The sequence below is a fragment of the Anguilla rostrata genome, chromosome 12 (genome assembly GCF_018555375.3).
Source record: "Anguilla rostrata isolate EN2019 chromosome 12, ASM1855537v3, whole genome shotgun sequence".
Lineage (NCBI taxonomy): Eukaryota > Metazoa > Chordata > Actinopteri > Anguilliformes > Anguillidae > Anguilla > Anguilla rostrata.
The window spans coordinates 22,712,918-22,730,074 of NC_057944.1; the positions used below are offsets into that span (position 1 = coordinate 22,712,918).

General features: G+C 42.8%; 1 protein-coding gene across 7 annotated transcripts in view; it reads right to left on the reverse strand.

The window, feature by feature from the left end:
* The window catches only part of fat3a (FAT atypical cadherin 3a), a 203,289-nt gene that overhangs the window by 98,277 nt on the left and 87,855 nt on the right, over nt 1-17,157 (reverse strand). For all 7 annotated transcript variants that reach the window (XM_064303695.1, XM_064303702.1, XM_064303700.1 and 4 more), the window contains exon 3: nt 13,529-13,846. In XM_064303695.1, coding sequence (XP_064159765.1) covers nt 13,529-13,846 — 318 coding nt within the window. The remainder of the gene's footprint in view (nt 1-13,528; nt 13,847-17,157) is intronic.

Consider the following 17,157-nt stretch of genomic DNA (forward strand, 5'->3'; position numbering starts at 1 on the left):
ATCGATGGATAACCAGATCAGTGTCTATGCAGGAACACTGAGAAATCCACTGTGATGGTCTAATGTCTATGCCCCTATAACCTTATAACACTACTAGTCTGTTTGCAGGGAAAGAACACATAGACACAGCATAGCCAGTACTCCTGTCAGAGTCAAGGAACTTGTCCTGGAAGCTTTTAAACTTTGAAACCATTGAGCCTCCTCTAGGCCCTCGGGGCTTCTAATTAAACTGTGTGGGTGAAAACAGGTAGCTCTAATTGCATGTGCAATTTCAATTTACTCTCTTTTCTGCAAGGCAGTTTTATGGCTGAGCACCCTTGAATAATCAGTGAAAATTAAATAAAATAAATAGTCAAATTAATTTCCCTGTGTGGTGATAGCTATACGTATGGCAGGATACGGTGAATGGTTTTATCTCCGCAACACAAAACTGTCCCACAGCTCATGCATGAATTCCCCCCCCCCCCCCCCCCCCATGGATTTTCATTTAAAACATAAAAGTGAAGTTGATTAAAGAAAGGCAGTATTTGGGTCATTTTTACAAAGGCTAATTTGACCGCATGCTCAACTGGGTTTGCCATGGACAGTATAAATTATTCATACATAGCACATTACAGTCCATAGAAACCTATTTAATAAAAAGCCTTAAATAGGACTATTCACACAGATGAGAGAAGACTGTTGTGTTTTCATTTATTTATCTCTGCCTACTCACCGAATTGTGAGTCAAATCTTCAAAGTGATTGAGAGGAAGCAACACCTGAAGCCCATTATTTTAATCCAAGTATTGTTTAGAGTGTACGGTATAAGTGGAAAGAGTAAGGGAGTGCTGATTTTTAATGAGTCTATGACTGATGCCAGTCTTGTGCCAGAGGAGGGCTGTTGATTACCATATAGATAGCTTTCCTTGCTCAAAGAGATGAACTGGGAATTAAGGCACCAGCTACGCCTCCATTTACTTGTGCAGTGCGCAGGACGCGCTCATGCCGCGTGAGCTAATGATGGAGCTTCGCGTGGAGCCAGGGCCGCGGCGCGACACCGCCATCGCCGTGTCTCCCGGGCCTGCCGCGGCGGAACGTGGGGCCGGTCAGCGGAGCTGATTAACGACGCCCATGCGAGCGGCGGTGGGCCGGTGTCTGACCTCCCTAGAGCCCCAGTGGGGGGGAGGAGGGGAGGGGGAAGGTAACAGAGCGGTGTGCAGGCTGGGACACTGGACCAGGGGCCATAAAGTTGCATGTTTCCAATCCCAATTGGGCCCCTATGGTGGTGCCTCTCAGAGACGTACTTAACCTCTACTGGCCCAGTGAGAATTCAGCTGTATGCCCTATTAACAAGCTATGAGTCATACACACAAGCACTGGAGTGTGTAGTATGTACTGAAGGATGGAGTATGTGTGTGTGTGTGTGTGTACGTGTGTGTGCGTGTGTGTGTGTGTGAGAGCGAGTAAGTGAAGCCATAGGGGAGAGGATCAGCACACGACCAGAGAGGTAGCGGGACGAGGGGGGTGAGGGGGAGCGGTCTACAGGCGGAGGGGGTCAGCCACCCGAGCCTCCGGTACCAAACAGCGGTGTGCCGCCCTCCCCTTCATCACTCCGCTAATCTGCTCCAGAGGCTCCCGCCAGGAACAGGGGGCCGCCTCCGCTCCACAGGCCGCCTGGAAAAGTCATCTGCGAAAACATCCAGCGGCCTGACGCACCCCCTCCGCCCCGGCCCACATTCTCAACATTACCGGCCTGGCTGTAAATCCAAAAGCAAAAGTCGGGCGCGTGGGCGAGGGGACGGGAGAACCAATCAATCATTTAAAGTGTTTTTAATCGCTTAAAGAATCGTAAACGCACGATAAGCACGCCAATCGGAGACGGTGCTGCTGTGATTGGACACAGCGCGGATGATGACTCGAGCTCTGAGTCTCCCAATTAGCCGTTACCCTGAGCGCTGACTCTGGCCAGTCTCATTTGGGCTGTGCCATGTCAGGCAATTATACCTGTTCATACTGTTCAGCTCAGACACCCACTCAAACCCCTCTGGAGTGCACCTGAGGGATTGATTCAAAATCTCTGCAATCAATTCACCAAAAGGGAACTGAATGCCATTATTTCAGTCTGTAAAATGAGTCCGATGATCCATGCATTGGCATCTTTATTCTAATGTAGAGAGAGAGAGGATTCTGCTTTCACCTAATTTCTTGGAGTGACTGGTCTGATTCAAATATCATTTGCCATTCGCCAGGACAACGTTTAAATGTTACTATTATTACAAAGGACACAGAAAAAAAACAATATCGCTCCGCGCGGATGTCCCATTTCATAAATTAAAAAGCAGAAGTGTGTTTGCCATCGGTTTACAAAAATCTGTGTATTCTCTCTCCCTCAGTGTCATCCTGTTCTCTCTGACTCCTGAGCCTTAAGTGGGAGCAGAGTGTGTATTTTAAGGCTCTCCCTGCAGAGAGCCACAGAACATTAATCTTGGCCAGTAATTACAGGGGAGATCTGACGGCTCTTTCTGCCAGGCGCACACACAAGCACTCGTGGGCATACACACACACGCACACACACACACACCAAAGGCACACGTGTGCTCATGCACGTACGCGCACACGTACATATATGCATACACTCCCACAAATACACACACATCATACTTGTGCTTATCTGCACACTCAAAGAGAAACACGTATACACACACAAACACACACAATACATACACAGACATTTACAGGGACACACAAAATCACATAGACTTAAGCAGATAGACACAAACAGACTGACAGACATACAGACACGCACATGCACTCACACCCACACAGGCAGACAGGCTCACGCACGCACCGTCCTCGTCAGTCTTTCGCAGAGCGCTGGATTAAAACCAGCTCCCGCATAGGCCACACCACAGGAATGCAAATGCAGACTGAACGCACTTCCCGATTCTCCGAATCACACCACAGAGCTTAACCTTTAGAAGACAGACAGACAAGCGTATCTGCAGGGGCTCCGTTACGGCATCGGAGCTCAGGAATCAATCCAGCAAGACACAATATATAGATTCGGCTAGATGAAGTCCAGCTCTCTGCCAACTTAATTAAGAGTCTTCTCATTGCTATCATATTCAAACTGCACTCAGACAGAACCGCTGGGAAAACCCCATCCACACAGCCCGGCCCGGCCCTCTACAGCGTACCTGACTCCGGGACCTTCCGCCGTGCGGTGCGTGCTGTGAAGAGGGCACCAGGGCAGGACAAAGCCACGGCAAAAACAGAGCAGCCCACGTTTCTGGGGATTTTCCCCGAACAGAGGGCCCCGTTACACAGCAGCAGTGCTGCAGTTCTGAACACGGCAGGCCTGGCCTCTAACCGTGAGCTGCAGATGCAGCTTCCCACTGCATCCACACCACAACTGCGAATCGATCCCTGAGCCCTGAATGCTGTTCTTCCATTGCAGAGCAGAAACTGTCAAGGGGAAGGAATTCAACAGAACTGAGCTAGTTTACTGGTACACTGTATATATATAAGTTACATTATGACAGAAAAGGTAGTGAGACATTTACTTTAATGGAATTCAATATTCAAAACATAGTTTTTTTTTAACCCGTTAAAAATCACCCCTAGGTGTGTAAGACAAAATGCATCTAACGTGAAAAATATCTGAAACATGACATCTAATAAGGAGGTGTGATTACCCCTACAAGCTCCCAGACCTAGGCCATTCAACATTCAGCTTCATCACCAGTCCAGTCTTTAATATCAAGCTATGATATATTTTTCATGCCCAAGGGCCTTTCTCTTTCTTTACTCCACTGAATGCAATAGATTTGCATTAAAGATTAAATAGGCCTACTCGTAGGAAGATTATTAAGATGACCTGAATAAGGCATTTTAGTCACAACAGAGCAATGCCTGGATGTTCAAGATACAGGAAAAAAACTGTGGCAATTATGTGCTTTATCATTTACTAAAACAAAATTACATTTACTTCAAAAAGGAAAATTTCAGTGTAATTTCAAATGTTAAAAAAAAAAAACATTTGTTTTCACTGAATTTTAATCATTTTTACAGCATATTTTTGAAATGCGTGATATATGATATGACAATATGATATGACAAAAAGATCAAGGTTAAACCACAGTCTGACCATGGGGAAAGAAGCACATGGGCTCATTAATTAGAATTCATGGCAAAAATCCATAAATCCATCTAGAAAGTAGAAGCTTAATTACGGTTCATCTTGCAGAGGGAAGGGTAAAAAAACATGCTCTGATCTACATTTATGCGAATGACATATGTTTTAAAATTCAGCACTGGTCTTCTGGTATCCCATCAATAATGCATAAATGTATATGCATACATATTAGCAGGCTTGGAAATGGGTCTTACATTAGACAGAAATGTAGTTTGATCCACTGACAGCACTTATAAGCAGACGTGTTCCATACCTGTACAGGTGTTAATCTAGCCTTTTTACACTTGCTGTTTTGTTGCTCTGAATGGCATTGTCATTAATATATCAAGCGGACTGCATTTAGACAGGTACATATGAATAGCCCGAATTTCAGGTCAACTCAGTATCACTCTGTAAGCTAAATGGAGTATTTCCCAAAGCACTTTCAAAAACAAATCAACAGGCAACAGGGACACTAATTCATGGAGCCATGCAGAAAACTTTAAACATGATGAATTGCATAATAGTGAGCGCGTCAAGCATATCATTGGTGGTTGCAAATAGTGCTCGGCCCTAACAAAACATAGCCGTTGCGACTGGCGATATTTCATCTCTAAACGCTATACACATGTTTTTTTCCCTTCGTCTTTCAAGTCGGGAAAGAATGCGGTTTCCTCCCCGCGGTGAGAGTAAGTCCTCGGGAAGAGGTAACCTTTACGGCCCCTTTTTAAATTGGGATCTCCTGCTCCGCTACCTGCTGACAGACAGGGGGCTACTGCAGGAAGCACGGACGTGGCGGCAGGGGGACGCCACTTGAAAGTGCACCTCAGAAAGGAAAGGAGGCGACCCAAAACGATTCTGTCACTCAGTGCAAATGCTATAATGTCATTTTAACACTCAAAGCATCAATTACAGCCCACTCTGTGAAATTCTCCTTCAGGGTGCGATCTCCATCTCCTCCTGTAATGTAGCTGACAGGTACACTCTTGCCCCTAACACCAAGACCCCAAAGTAATGAGAGAAGACGTATGACAGTTTCATGAGAAAACTGCCAGGGTAGGAAATTAGCCCTATTAATTAATTTTGAGGCAGGTTAACCAAGTTACTGCCGAGGCCACACCCCATACTTATGAGGCACCTTTTATTTTTGAGACAGAAACAACAGCTGCATCATGTGCCTTTGTTATCTTCTTCACCTTTTCCTTCTTCTTCTGCTAAAAAGATCAGGTAGCTCATACAGTATTATATTTGTGAATACATCAAGTGCTATACTGTAAGTCTCAGTATTGTATGCAAAGAACTCACAAGGTTGTAACATGAGGAAGCAGCTTCATAGGTCTGATATGCCAGTGCTTTATAGAGCATGCTACTTTCAAGCACTGAAAGTGAAAGTCATACATACATTTTTATAGACACTCAGACATACAGATTCATCTGTTTAATGGGCACAACATTTGTGCATCATAATGTAGAACCACACTAATCCCTACCTGGTTTCATTTCCTGTTCCTTTATTGAGCTACTTCATAAGGCTTATCAATTTCAGATAAGCAGCAGGGTGCTAGATTTCATTTTGGGTATTTCCCTTTCAATATCTATTTTTTTGTTTTGTTTTACCTTTACTTAAACAGGAACTCTCACTGAGATCAAAATTTCTTTTGAGCAGCAACTGTGGGTGATTTGTAGTGGTAAGTAATGGCTTTCGTTTCTAATGGCTTCGCAGCATTGCAGATATGTGTGATGTCAGTGTGACAGGACTGCTACCCATGGTGAACCCACATCTCTTTATAGGCTGATATTTTGCTAGGCGGGATCCCATTTCATTATGAATACCAAAAAAAGGCCAGAACTTAAATTACATTTCTTAAATTAAATGGTAGAGATGTAGAACGAGACTAGCTGACTCCTTTAAACAAATGAAGTGCGTGGGTGTGTACATACTGCGGTGGGGATGAGTGGTCTATAAAGCCATATTAAGAATGCCACCACAAATGCCACCTTATTATATAAAATAACTAATGCCTAGCACGGAAGGTTTTCATGCCGCTTTACTAAATACGGTTTCACAAAATATGTTCCTTCAACGTATTTTGTGAATCCACGGGCATCTCAGTAAAACTCCAGAGACAGAACGCATTGACTGCGCTGTCCTTGAAGTGGCTCCACTGAGCTGTAATGGGGTGCAATAAAAAAAAACCCCACCTGGACAATGCTGACATTGCTCATGTCACCAGCAATGAACCTCCATAAAGCCCTCAATAGGAAATTACAGAGTCCCCTCATGCCTCCAGAGCACCTCAGTATTAACAGCCCAGGAGCCACATACTAGAGGTCTGCTAAAGGACAAGCTGCTCCACGCAAGCCGGGTGTAATTAATGAATAAGCACCTCCATAAATTAGAGGACGGGTTCAGCCTTCACAGTGTGATGGCATTCCTTGTGTTGGGTCTCCTGCCAGTTCTTTTTTTTTTACCCCTTTCCTTTGCCCTCTCAACCCCTCCCCAGTGTTTTTAGCAGGTTGAATGCAGGCAGTCTCATCACTGACAGCATACATTTTCATCCTGGGCTTAATACCAATTTAAATACAGTCCTTGGACCAGGTTGTAAGTGGTACAAATTGCCAGAGAGAGATAAAGAGCAAAGTAATTGCAGGTGTTTTATTATTCCCACCGGATGCACCACGTGCACGAGCATGTCCATGTGCGCATGTGTGTATGTGTGTGCCTGTGCATGCGGGTACGCGTGTACAGTATCTGTACTGAGCACGTTGCAGTGCACAGGCGCCAATCTCGCATATCTGAACATTCCGCTGTAGCTGATATTAATGAGCGGGCCTATCTCAGCGCTGCACATGCAGGGGTGAAGAACAGAAGGCACAACAGGATATGGATGAAATGGTGAAACGTCCCATCGCCCCCCGGCGCAGAGGGCCCATAAATGGAGGTTAATTACTGTGCGCATGGGTTAGATGGCCGCGATGTCACTTCAGAGTATTCATCATCGCTGGGGTCTTTATTGTGCATCAGACTAGTGATGGAATTTCACACCAGAAAACCCTGTTATTATGGGGCCTCGATTTCATCAGATAAAAAATCCCATGCAACCGCACTGCCGTTGGTCTTGCTACTTTGCCATCAAACTAGCTGTCAAATCAAACAGACCGTACAGAGCACTTATCCCCTAAACAGCTTAAGATATGGTTTGACTAATTACTATTATTATTTCATTTATTTTATGATGGCCTAGCTACAGCTATTTTATCACCAAGGCATCTTTAGTTTCAGTTTGTTTAACTTTCCTCTTCATCTTTTTATATATAGATATATATATATATATATATATATATATATATATATATATGTATATATATATAATAGGCCTATATATATATATATACACACACACACAGTATCTAATGATGAATTATATGTGTATTGTTATACTGTAAACTGTAAATACCTTGCAACTGTATAAATTATAAATGCAATCTGCAATCCAATGTAAGTGAAGTACGTCTGCCTAAATAAGGTATTACCGGATACAACATGTTTGAAAGAACAATTTTGTTGTTACAATTATTAAGAATGTTACAGTCGGGTAACATTTGCTAGCTAACATTAGCTAGTGTGCTTGTTAGCAAGCTAAAGTCCTAATCATTTTAGGTATTTTGGACATTTGAAAACAGCCTTGTGGAAAGATGAATATTTTCTGAAGACAATATGTGATTCCTGCATGGAGTCTGCGATATGCTGATGTCAGATTAAAGGAGTGGGTATAAGGAGAGGCCAGTCATGCACTAAAATGGCAGTGCAAGAGACTAAAGTAGAACCACGTTCTGCCATCAGGAGAAAATTCAGGCATTGTATCCAGACTGCCACCTGGTGAGGAAACACAAGTACCTGGCAGAAGAACAGGAGTTGGAATTAAAGGACGGACTGGCGAATTTGTAGTTGGAACGCACTCAGCAGCGTTAGGCCTAAAAATGGCACTGTTATACTTTAAATCCCTGATTCGCCCCCAGCTGACTTTATTCTATTTCAGCTGAGAGTAGGATTGGTAGAGCACAAGGACGCATGGGGTGTTTACAATAAAATCAATGAGGAATTGATAAGGGTTGTCATAAGCTTCCTGATTAACTTAATTGGCAGGGCCATGTGGCTTTTCACTTTGTAAATAAATCTGAAACAACAGGAAAGAAGCCCATGATTTGTGAAAACAGGAGTTATCCTGCACTGATAGCCTAAACTAGCCTTTAATTCACCTTAGTGTTGTACCACAAATAATAAAATTTGAATGTTTTATCAGGGTGCCTTTTCAATAATGTTACCAACTGTCTGGATGTTTGACATTTGTATTTGCACAAGCAAAATGCCAGAATAGCTGTATCTCAGTGTATGTGTAATAGAGATCCAAGCACAGTGATGTGGGACCAATATGACTGATTCTCAACAGCGACCTTCACCACCCTTTCATTTACATAAAATTCAAATGCCAAATACAGTCCTGTGATTTCAATTTACTGAGACAGAAACAGTCTCTCTTGCTGTAGTCCTCAGCAGCTTCTCTTTAACTTTGAAAGTAATTTTAGAATGTGCTCTGTCCCTTAACTCTGCTGAATAAACACAGCTGTGGTCAGCCTTAACCACAGCTCCCAATCCACCCAAAATGTTGTAACATTACAATAATAACGTTAATTACGACCTCTGAAAGAATAAATAGGTGACTGACCTTGCGCCCCTGCAATATGGCTATGATCCTGCCAGACCATAATTAGAATGCAGCTCTCTTTTAACAACATATGAAATGTTTAATAAAAACATAGGCGATCAATAGCAAACCCACATACATGGCAATGATCTCTCAGGGATCTCCAGCAAAGCTCCAATAAGTGGAGGAAGGTTTTAAGACCTCTATACAAAGGTCTTTCAAAACCTGCACTCAGTTTTTCTAACAACTCGGACACAGGTTTGGTTATTAAACAGTCAGAAGGTAAGCTAAGCGTGAAAAAAATCTCCCCATGTGCAAGGGAGACTTACTGTATGAGGTGCAGGTCCAATGCTTGTTTTGAAAAGTGGCTGCCCAATTGGCTACTACCAGTAAGTTCCTGGTAGCCCAAATTGACAAGACGGTTGCCTGAAAACTTGTGGGTCAATTTGAGTAGGTATTTTTAAAAGAACAAAACAGAAACAGGATTAACAAAATGGAGTGTTTAGTGAAAACATTTCAAGTTCATACTAGCATGATAATGGCAATGCAAATTGATGCAATTGACCCAACCTTTCCAAAAATTATAACTAAATGAGAACTCATTAAAACCCTGCACTGAAAACACTTTTATTTTTAACTGGTTTCAGTAGAACTGCAGACTGATTTTTCAGACCCACACATACTTCTGTCTACTCCACCAGAAGGATGGTCAAACAGGTTGTGTGTTTCCCTGCTGATGCAACCTTTAGAACAGCAGCAATAAAGGCAATAGGTGAACCAGTAGTGCATATGAAAACCAACCATACCTAACCATTTAACAGTAAAAACCAAAAAAAAAAAAAAACAGATAATTTGCTGAATTTTGCCCAGGTTTCATTAACCCACAGCTGTATGCAGAGATGCTAAGTGGTGTCCATGGGTTAACCACGCCTGGGCTAAACTGACAGCCAAACTCTTAATTCCATTAGTATGTCTGAGTGTGAACAAGATAGGTTTTAGTATTAAGTGCTGTAATTAACTATGGAATTTGTGTTTCTATCACTTTCAGTTGCATTTATTTTAGATGCAATGCCGACATTTAAGTTAAACTTCAGCTTAGTGCAATTTGGGCTGACTTGTGGCAACACTGCAACCGAGGATATAGTAGGATAGATAACTAGCTAGCTCGCTAACATTACTTAATCTGCCCACAGACCATAGAAACATGGGTAAATGATATTTCTAGCTGAGGTCTTCAATTCCATTATTACCATTTAGCTATATCGAGCCCTGTGATGTTTTTTTTTTCTTTTTTTTTTTTCAAGGACTTCCGCAGGTGCAGCCTCTTGTAGAAACCCATTAGGCCTACATGACACTGCTTAATTCATTTATCTAACAGGCACATTTATCCAGGACAACTTAGTGCAACGGTTCACATCTTACTATGACCTGTTCATTCGGCAGGGTCATAACAGGCGCAATTTAAGTTAAGTACCTTGCTGAAAGCTACAGCGACACATCCAAGCTGAGACCTCTGATGATCTCTACCTGTGCCAGAACACATCTTGATCGGGACATACAGGCTACAGCTTAACGGGTACCAATATACACTTTATAAATAATGCTGTCATAATGTCTACATATCAGAAAATATTACCATTTCTACAATTCATAATCATTCCTAGCCACTTAATATAACTTGCGGCGAACAAAGCATTTCTATCTGATTCCTGTCATATTAAGTGATTTATGAAAGCTGCTATGTTATACAAAAATAACTTCATATTAATCATTTGAAGCACTAACATTTATGGATGTCAATGTAAAGTTTTTTTACATGTCCGGAGGTCAGCATCAGGTCTAAACAGGAAAGGGGTTTCAGGGCCAGTTCTGCACCTTTCACATATGTAGCCACGTTCATCTTCAATCAGACAGTCCATAGGGAAAGCTGTTAATAACAGTGAGAGTCTTCCCTATTCTCCTGCCATTATTTCATTCTGAACTTGAACCTCTCCTTTCTACCAGGCAAAGCATGTGAAACAGTTAATTAAAATTGTACCTTACGTTCAGCTCACTAAAAAGAGACAAATCGACAAATAAAGAGGGAGTTTAAACACATTACTGTCATATTATGTAAACGGCAATGACAAGCAATTATTTGTTCCTAATTACAGGCCTTTCAGCTCTCAGAAGGTACTTAGTGAACATGAAAAATGCCAACCAGAAATTGAGATTCTATCACTTTTTTGTCCCACAGCAGTATTGTTATTTGGAAAAAATACAATTCAGATAATGTGTGGTGAGCATTCATAGCCATACCAAATTGATAAGAAAATAAAGGCAAATAAGAGAAATATGCAAAGAAAGAGAAATATATCAAGCTGTTACAGGATACACAAGGCCCGGTATTTTCTGCTATCTGCTGACCCACAGATTTCTCAGAAAATTGTGAAGGTCCTGCTTTCAATTCCCCATGTCATTCGCCTGCCAAAAGTTGCATAATGCCTGAGCATTGGAAATAACTCAGGAGCTACAAGCAATAAGATTAAATATGTGAGAGAAGAATGGAATTGACACGGGACATGCACTTTGGTAGATTAGGAAACCTCTCCTGTCAACACAGGGAAGATACCCTTCATTGTGTAGTGAGGACTAAAGTGTTTTGAAAGGCATGATCAATTGCTATGCCATGAGGAGACATAACAACAGTTCACTTGAGTTCAAGGTCACTGGCCTCCAATAAATGTGTAAATGTTCAATGTCTGAACAACTAGGTATAAACAATTTTTGTATAATGCAGTCAGCCTTTCAGAATGAAAAGAAAAGAGGAACACAGAGAAGGTGAGAAAGGCCCAAATACTGAGAATGACATAAAGACGATAAAAAGTCAGAGGTGCACGTGACTTTGGAGGCAATATAATTCGTCAGGCCTATTTTATTAAAACGCACAGCTGAAATGGCACAGGTAATGTAAATATACAAGGTCTGTTCTGCAAAGACCATGGATAAAGATGTGGAGACACGGTGTCCCAGGATTGCTGTCCTGAATCATGCTGAAGTTATGGAGAAGAAGTGATACAGAATTATCCTGCAGTCAATGGGCACACAAACTAGCCATGACTCACTCACATTTGTCCTTAACTTCACCTTATGGCAAAATGAATCTAAATTGTGATTTAACGTGATAGTTTATTTATTTTCTTCACAAACGAAGTTTGGCAAGTTCGGCAATCACAAAAATAAATCCCCCCTCTGCGTCTGTGAAGAAATAAGGAACCTTGCATTTAATTATGAGGCCGTTAAAGGACACGTTATTTGGATTGAGGCTGCTGTCTCAGTAATGATGTTAAAGCAATGCGCACACTAATTGCCAACACATGCCTCTCACTGTAAGTCCTCCACATGCGGGTTCCCATGCTGCGTGGGACCCTGACCACGAGGAACAGGTTAAACGCATGCCAGAAGTCACATTGTGGCGCGTGCCGTGCTGCAGTGCAATTTCTGCATCCCCCTCACACTGCACCCTCCACCCACTGCTTACTTTCCCATAGCTTAAATCTGATCATGATGTAACAAGGAAAAATAATTGCACAAGCCTTCTCCACAAGCACACATTTTAAGAGAAAAAGCCTTTGCCTCTCCTAAAAAAAATTGCCGATTGTTCTGCCTCAACCATGAAGTACGAAAGGTGTGCAACTCCCCCATTCCAAAGAATGCCTCAGTTTTTTTTTCCCTGAGCTCAAATGCATAAGCAGCATGCAAAAGTATTCCCTGAAGAGATCCTTACTCTCAGATGTTGTGCTCTGTCTGTTGCAAGCTGTGCATACCCTCTTGTCATACCCTATAGTTGGAGGTGCCTTGTGGCTACATGCATCTGATCAAGAACATGATGTACCTCATGTGCATGAACTACAGAAAAAAGACCTTAGCAGCCTTCTCTGGACAATAAATCTCTGGATCTAGTCCATTCCAACCGCAACATCCCAATACAAAGCACATTCAAATGTGCAACAATGAGCAGCTGGTTAAATTCCAGTTAGCGTGAGTTTACTCTAAATTGAGTTCATTTTCTCATAAATGAATTTTGTAAGTCAAGTCTCAAAATAGTGCTTCTAAGAGATTACTATATACAAGGAAAAAGCATCTGTTTAATTATCATGAAGGAAATAGTTTATAGTTTGTGCATAAACTGTGTGAATGCTCTTTGTCTTTAGTCTTCCCAGCCTATTGAACTCCAGCCTCGATGGGGAAATGAGCAAGCAAGGACACCGAGATACAAATTACCCTCCATTGTATTAAAGTGGCACAGCTTTGCAGTCGTGTAATTAAGTTAAGGAATAGCTGGATTCTCTTTTTTTCATCACTCTCCCTGATAAACTTAAGAGAGAAAAACAAAAAAACTTGATTGAAAACTGCACTCTTCCTGATTTCTTCCTGATTTCAAGGGCAATATGACCCCACCCCCAGGTAATGGAGAGCAGCACTTAACACGATGATGGTTCGCATCTGTTTGGATTCTGACACAGGGAGTGAACCAACATCCATGCGTGCACACACGCATGCACACGCACGTGCACACACACAAACACACCGTCAATTCTGCGATGCACCATCACTAGCCTCTCTGTTGTCATTATCAACATCATCCTACAGTCCAGAGCAGGCACTTGACTTAGCCGAACACCTACCAGTCTTCGAGTTGATGGCAAAGAAGTTCTGCGGGTTGCCACTGGATATCCGAAAGGAGAGGCGGTCCCCATGGGTGGTGGCGTCCGGGTCTTGAGCCTGGATCTGGATGATGGACACATCCTTGGGTGAGTTCTCCATGACGGAGGGGTGGTAGATCGGCTCAGAGGTCAAGGGCGCATTGTCGTTGACATCCTCCACTTGGATGTATATCTCGATTGCCGTGAAAAGGGGTACTACCCCACGGTCTGTGGCGTAGATTGTCAGCCAGTAAGAGTCCTTGGTCTCACGGTCCAGCATGTCTGTGGTGTAGATGATACCTGTCAGGGCAGAGAAAGTACAAGCCATCAGCAGAGTGTCTCAATAGTATCAGCACTCTTCTGGACATGGTTCATCCATACAACTGTGTAAAAATCAAATATACTTTGTGGATCTCGATCACTACATCAAGAGGCAACATGCAACACGTTTTTTCAAAGGCTTCCTTTGACCAAGTCTACTGTATGTCCATGTCCATTTAATACAGGGTATTAAAGCAGGCCATATTATGTGCCATTCGTATCACAGCTGTATGTCGATTTCTCTTCCTGTGATATATCCGACAAGTGCAACTACAAGTTGGACATGCGGGCGTACATCTTTTTATTTGTCAATGTTCGGTTCGCTTAAAATCACCTCCAAAACTGCGCAATGCCTCCAAGCTATGGGTGTGAAGGAGGGAAAAGCAAACACGAACACCTGTGCTGACACTTTAACAGCACGGCTCTCTTTGACAGTGTTGAGAATGCTAGAACTGGCAGAGAAGGTGGAGCAGCATCAGTTATTAAAGCAGCAGGTGGTCTCCTGCAGTAATATTTTCAGCATAAACACCTCTTGTAGCGGTTTCACTCGACACCCCCCGCTCCCCAACACAGCAGGGGAGAACTGCAGCCCTGTAAGGACTGGAGCCAAGCTAAACCATTCAAAACAGGAGCGCACAGAACAAATCGCATTTGGCATTAGGCTACCTTTGCTAATACTCCCCGTCCTGCAATAAAAATAGTGATATTCTCTTCCAGAGAGAGAAGAAGGGGAAAAACGAGAGAACAACAGCACCATTGTAGTCCAAATGGGATGCAAATGGAGGTCTCCACTGATGCAGGATACATTTACAGAGAAAGGATGGTGAAAGGGACAGGCCACATAAGGACAGCCCTGTCCCAGTGAAAACAAAATTGGCTGGTCCAGCCAGGAAAAAAACACCGTCAAGGATTCAAATTCAACATTTGTTGTGAATTATTTTCTCTGCATAAACAGTTTGGAACATTAGTATTGGTGATTGCTGGAATTGACAAGCTGTGTTTGTGACTAGGTGCATATTTTTTTGTCAAAGTTAAGAATAAATGTTGATTGAATCCAAGCTGAACACTAAATATCAACCAAGAAGGATCCAATCGAATTTCATGGATACTGAAGGATTCAAAAGGAGAGTGCATACAGCAATATGTAGCCTTGCATTTACCACCACATTTCCTATCACACCCAATGCTGTACACTACACACTGCAGTACATTTGATCATTTACATAAGGACAACAAGGTTCATGAGTTATTCAAGAGTAAAACAGCAGCTCTGGGAAAAAGTGAGCATGTAAGACAACACAAGCCACTGTAGTACATAATGGTGCAGAGGCCTTATGGTGCTGCGTGACTCTCTGGCTCGCATGCCTGAAGTGTGCTGACATACACTCCCCCAGCCAGAGGCAGTGTGCCTTCGCTGCCTTGCAGTCCGATTGCATTAGGCCTGATGCTTTTTAATGCAACACGCTCTGCAACACGCAGCACAAATTCCGATGATCCGCAGCATGCGCTGCTGACTGCACAACCTATTTAAAGTGCAGCACGGGTTCCGCGGGGCGACCGCCTGACTCCTCCCCCCTGTCCCCTACCGGTGAGTGCTGGCTCCACTACCATACACGCCTCAGGATGTGAGAGGAGAGAAAGCCTAGGTCCCCACCCCATTCTGAAAAACCGAGAGAACGCTCACTAGAAAATGGACAGGTAATGCACTGAAGATCATCTCTGACAGAAAAAGACAGTGTCCCACACTCCTTTAGTGGACTGCCCCGGGGGGACTGGCTGAGATTATTCAATTCTCCTTGTTGTCACAGCAGAAATTTACACGGCTTGGCCCGGGCTCTATTGAAAAGCCATTCCTCAACAGAGCCATTTTGTGGCAGAATATCAAACGAGAGCAGGGGAACGTCGATTTGGGAGGTCGGGGCTTTAGAAACATGGAGAAAGCGCGACCTTGTGCTGGTGGCAGTAATTGATGTTCGCTTCGAGACAATAAAGCATTACGACTGCGATCCCTCTGCTGCAGTGCGGAGTGTAGATCCTCTGCCGCTTTGCCGCCTTTACCCATAAATCCCATTTTATTCCATTTGCTCAGCTAAACTGTCCCTGATTTGAATAAACAGGTACACACAAATGGAACCTGACACACTCCCTTATTCTGTGCTGCAGGTCTGAAGTGTGGTGCAATGAATGTGTCACTACAAGGGCTCAATGTTACACACCGGCCTCTAGAGCTCTTTGCTGAATGAATAATTAACAAGGTTTACTGTGTTAAGAGGTACAGAGAAGTTACACATCCATTCAGAAATGACATGTCAGGGATATCTAATACAAGAACATTTATTCCTAAGGTCCTCGGCGACAGAAGATTAAGTACTATTCCAAAAACACCTTCTGTCAGGATGATTAAATTATTATACATTTAATGAAAGCAGACATGACTACTGGCTGACCATGATTTTTATCAAGTATGGTGAAGAGACATGGAAATAATGGCTACTCCTTGTATCATTCAAATTCATGTTGAGTGCCAGAGAGGCTCAAAGAGAAAGCAAGATGATCTGTGCTTCTTGCCTCTGTGCATCTTATGAAAAGCATGCTCCCTGTGACCTAGATAAGACGGAGCTTACAGCTAGGCAGCAATGATTCCTCCAAGAGACTGCTCATCGTGGCACAGCATGAATGATCCAGGTCTTTCTGCTTGTCTTTCTCAGTCTGGTTCAATATAATATGCCTCTCAAACTAAATCACTACCCACCCCTGTTCCCTGAGTTTGAGCACTCCAGAGCGCTTCAGTAAAATGTGCCCCTCATTCTGTCTCCAGCCACCCCTTCATTCCCATTGTCTCAGATCTCCAATGACTGTCTTCTGCAACAGGAAACACATCAATGAAAACTTCACAGAAAATAAACAAATTAGTCTGAAACCAGCAGTGTACTTCAAGAACACCTTAGGCCAAAATGAATGTAGATTCATACTGTAGCTGGTTAGTAAATTGGAGTTAAAATACATTTTCGCATTTTCAGGAAAAAAAAAACAAGTTGGATATTTGAAGAGGACCTCCAAGGAAGGCAGTTACTTATGGAATGTTTGGCACATCCATGATTCCACATGACTAAATTTTCCCGTGGGACCATCCATTGTAATGAGTTTGAATAAGCAGAATTCAGGAAGAGCATATCATGGCGACATCAAAAGATGTACAGTTAAATTCGGGCAGTTGCAGGTACATTTACCGGGTTCACATTTTTGGCCTTATTGCAAGTTACAAAATGGCAGCTAAATTTACACTTCTT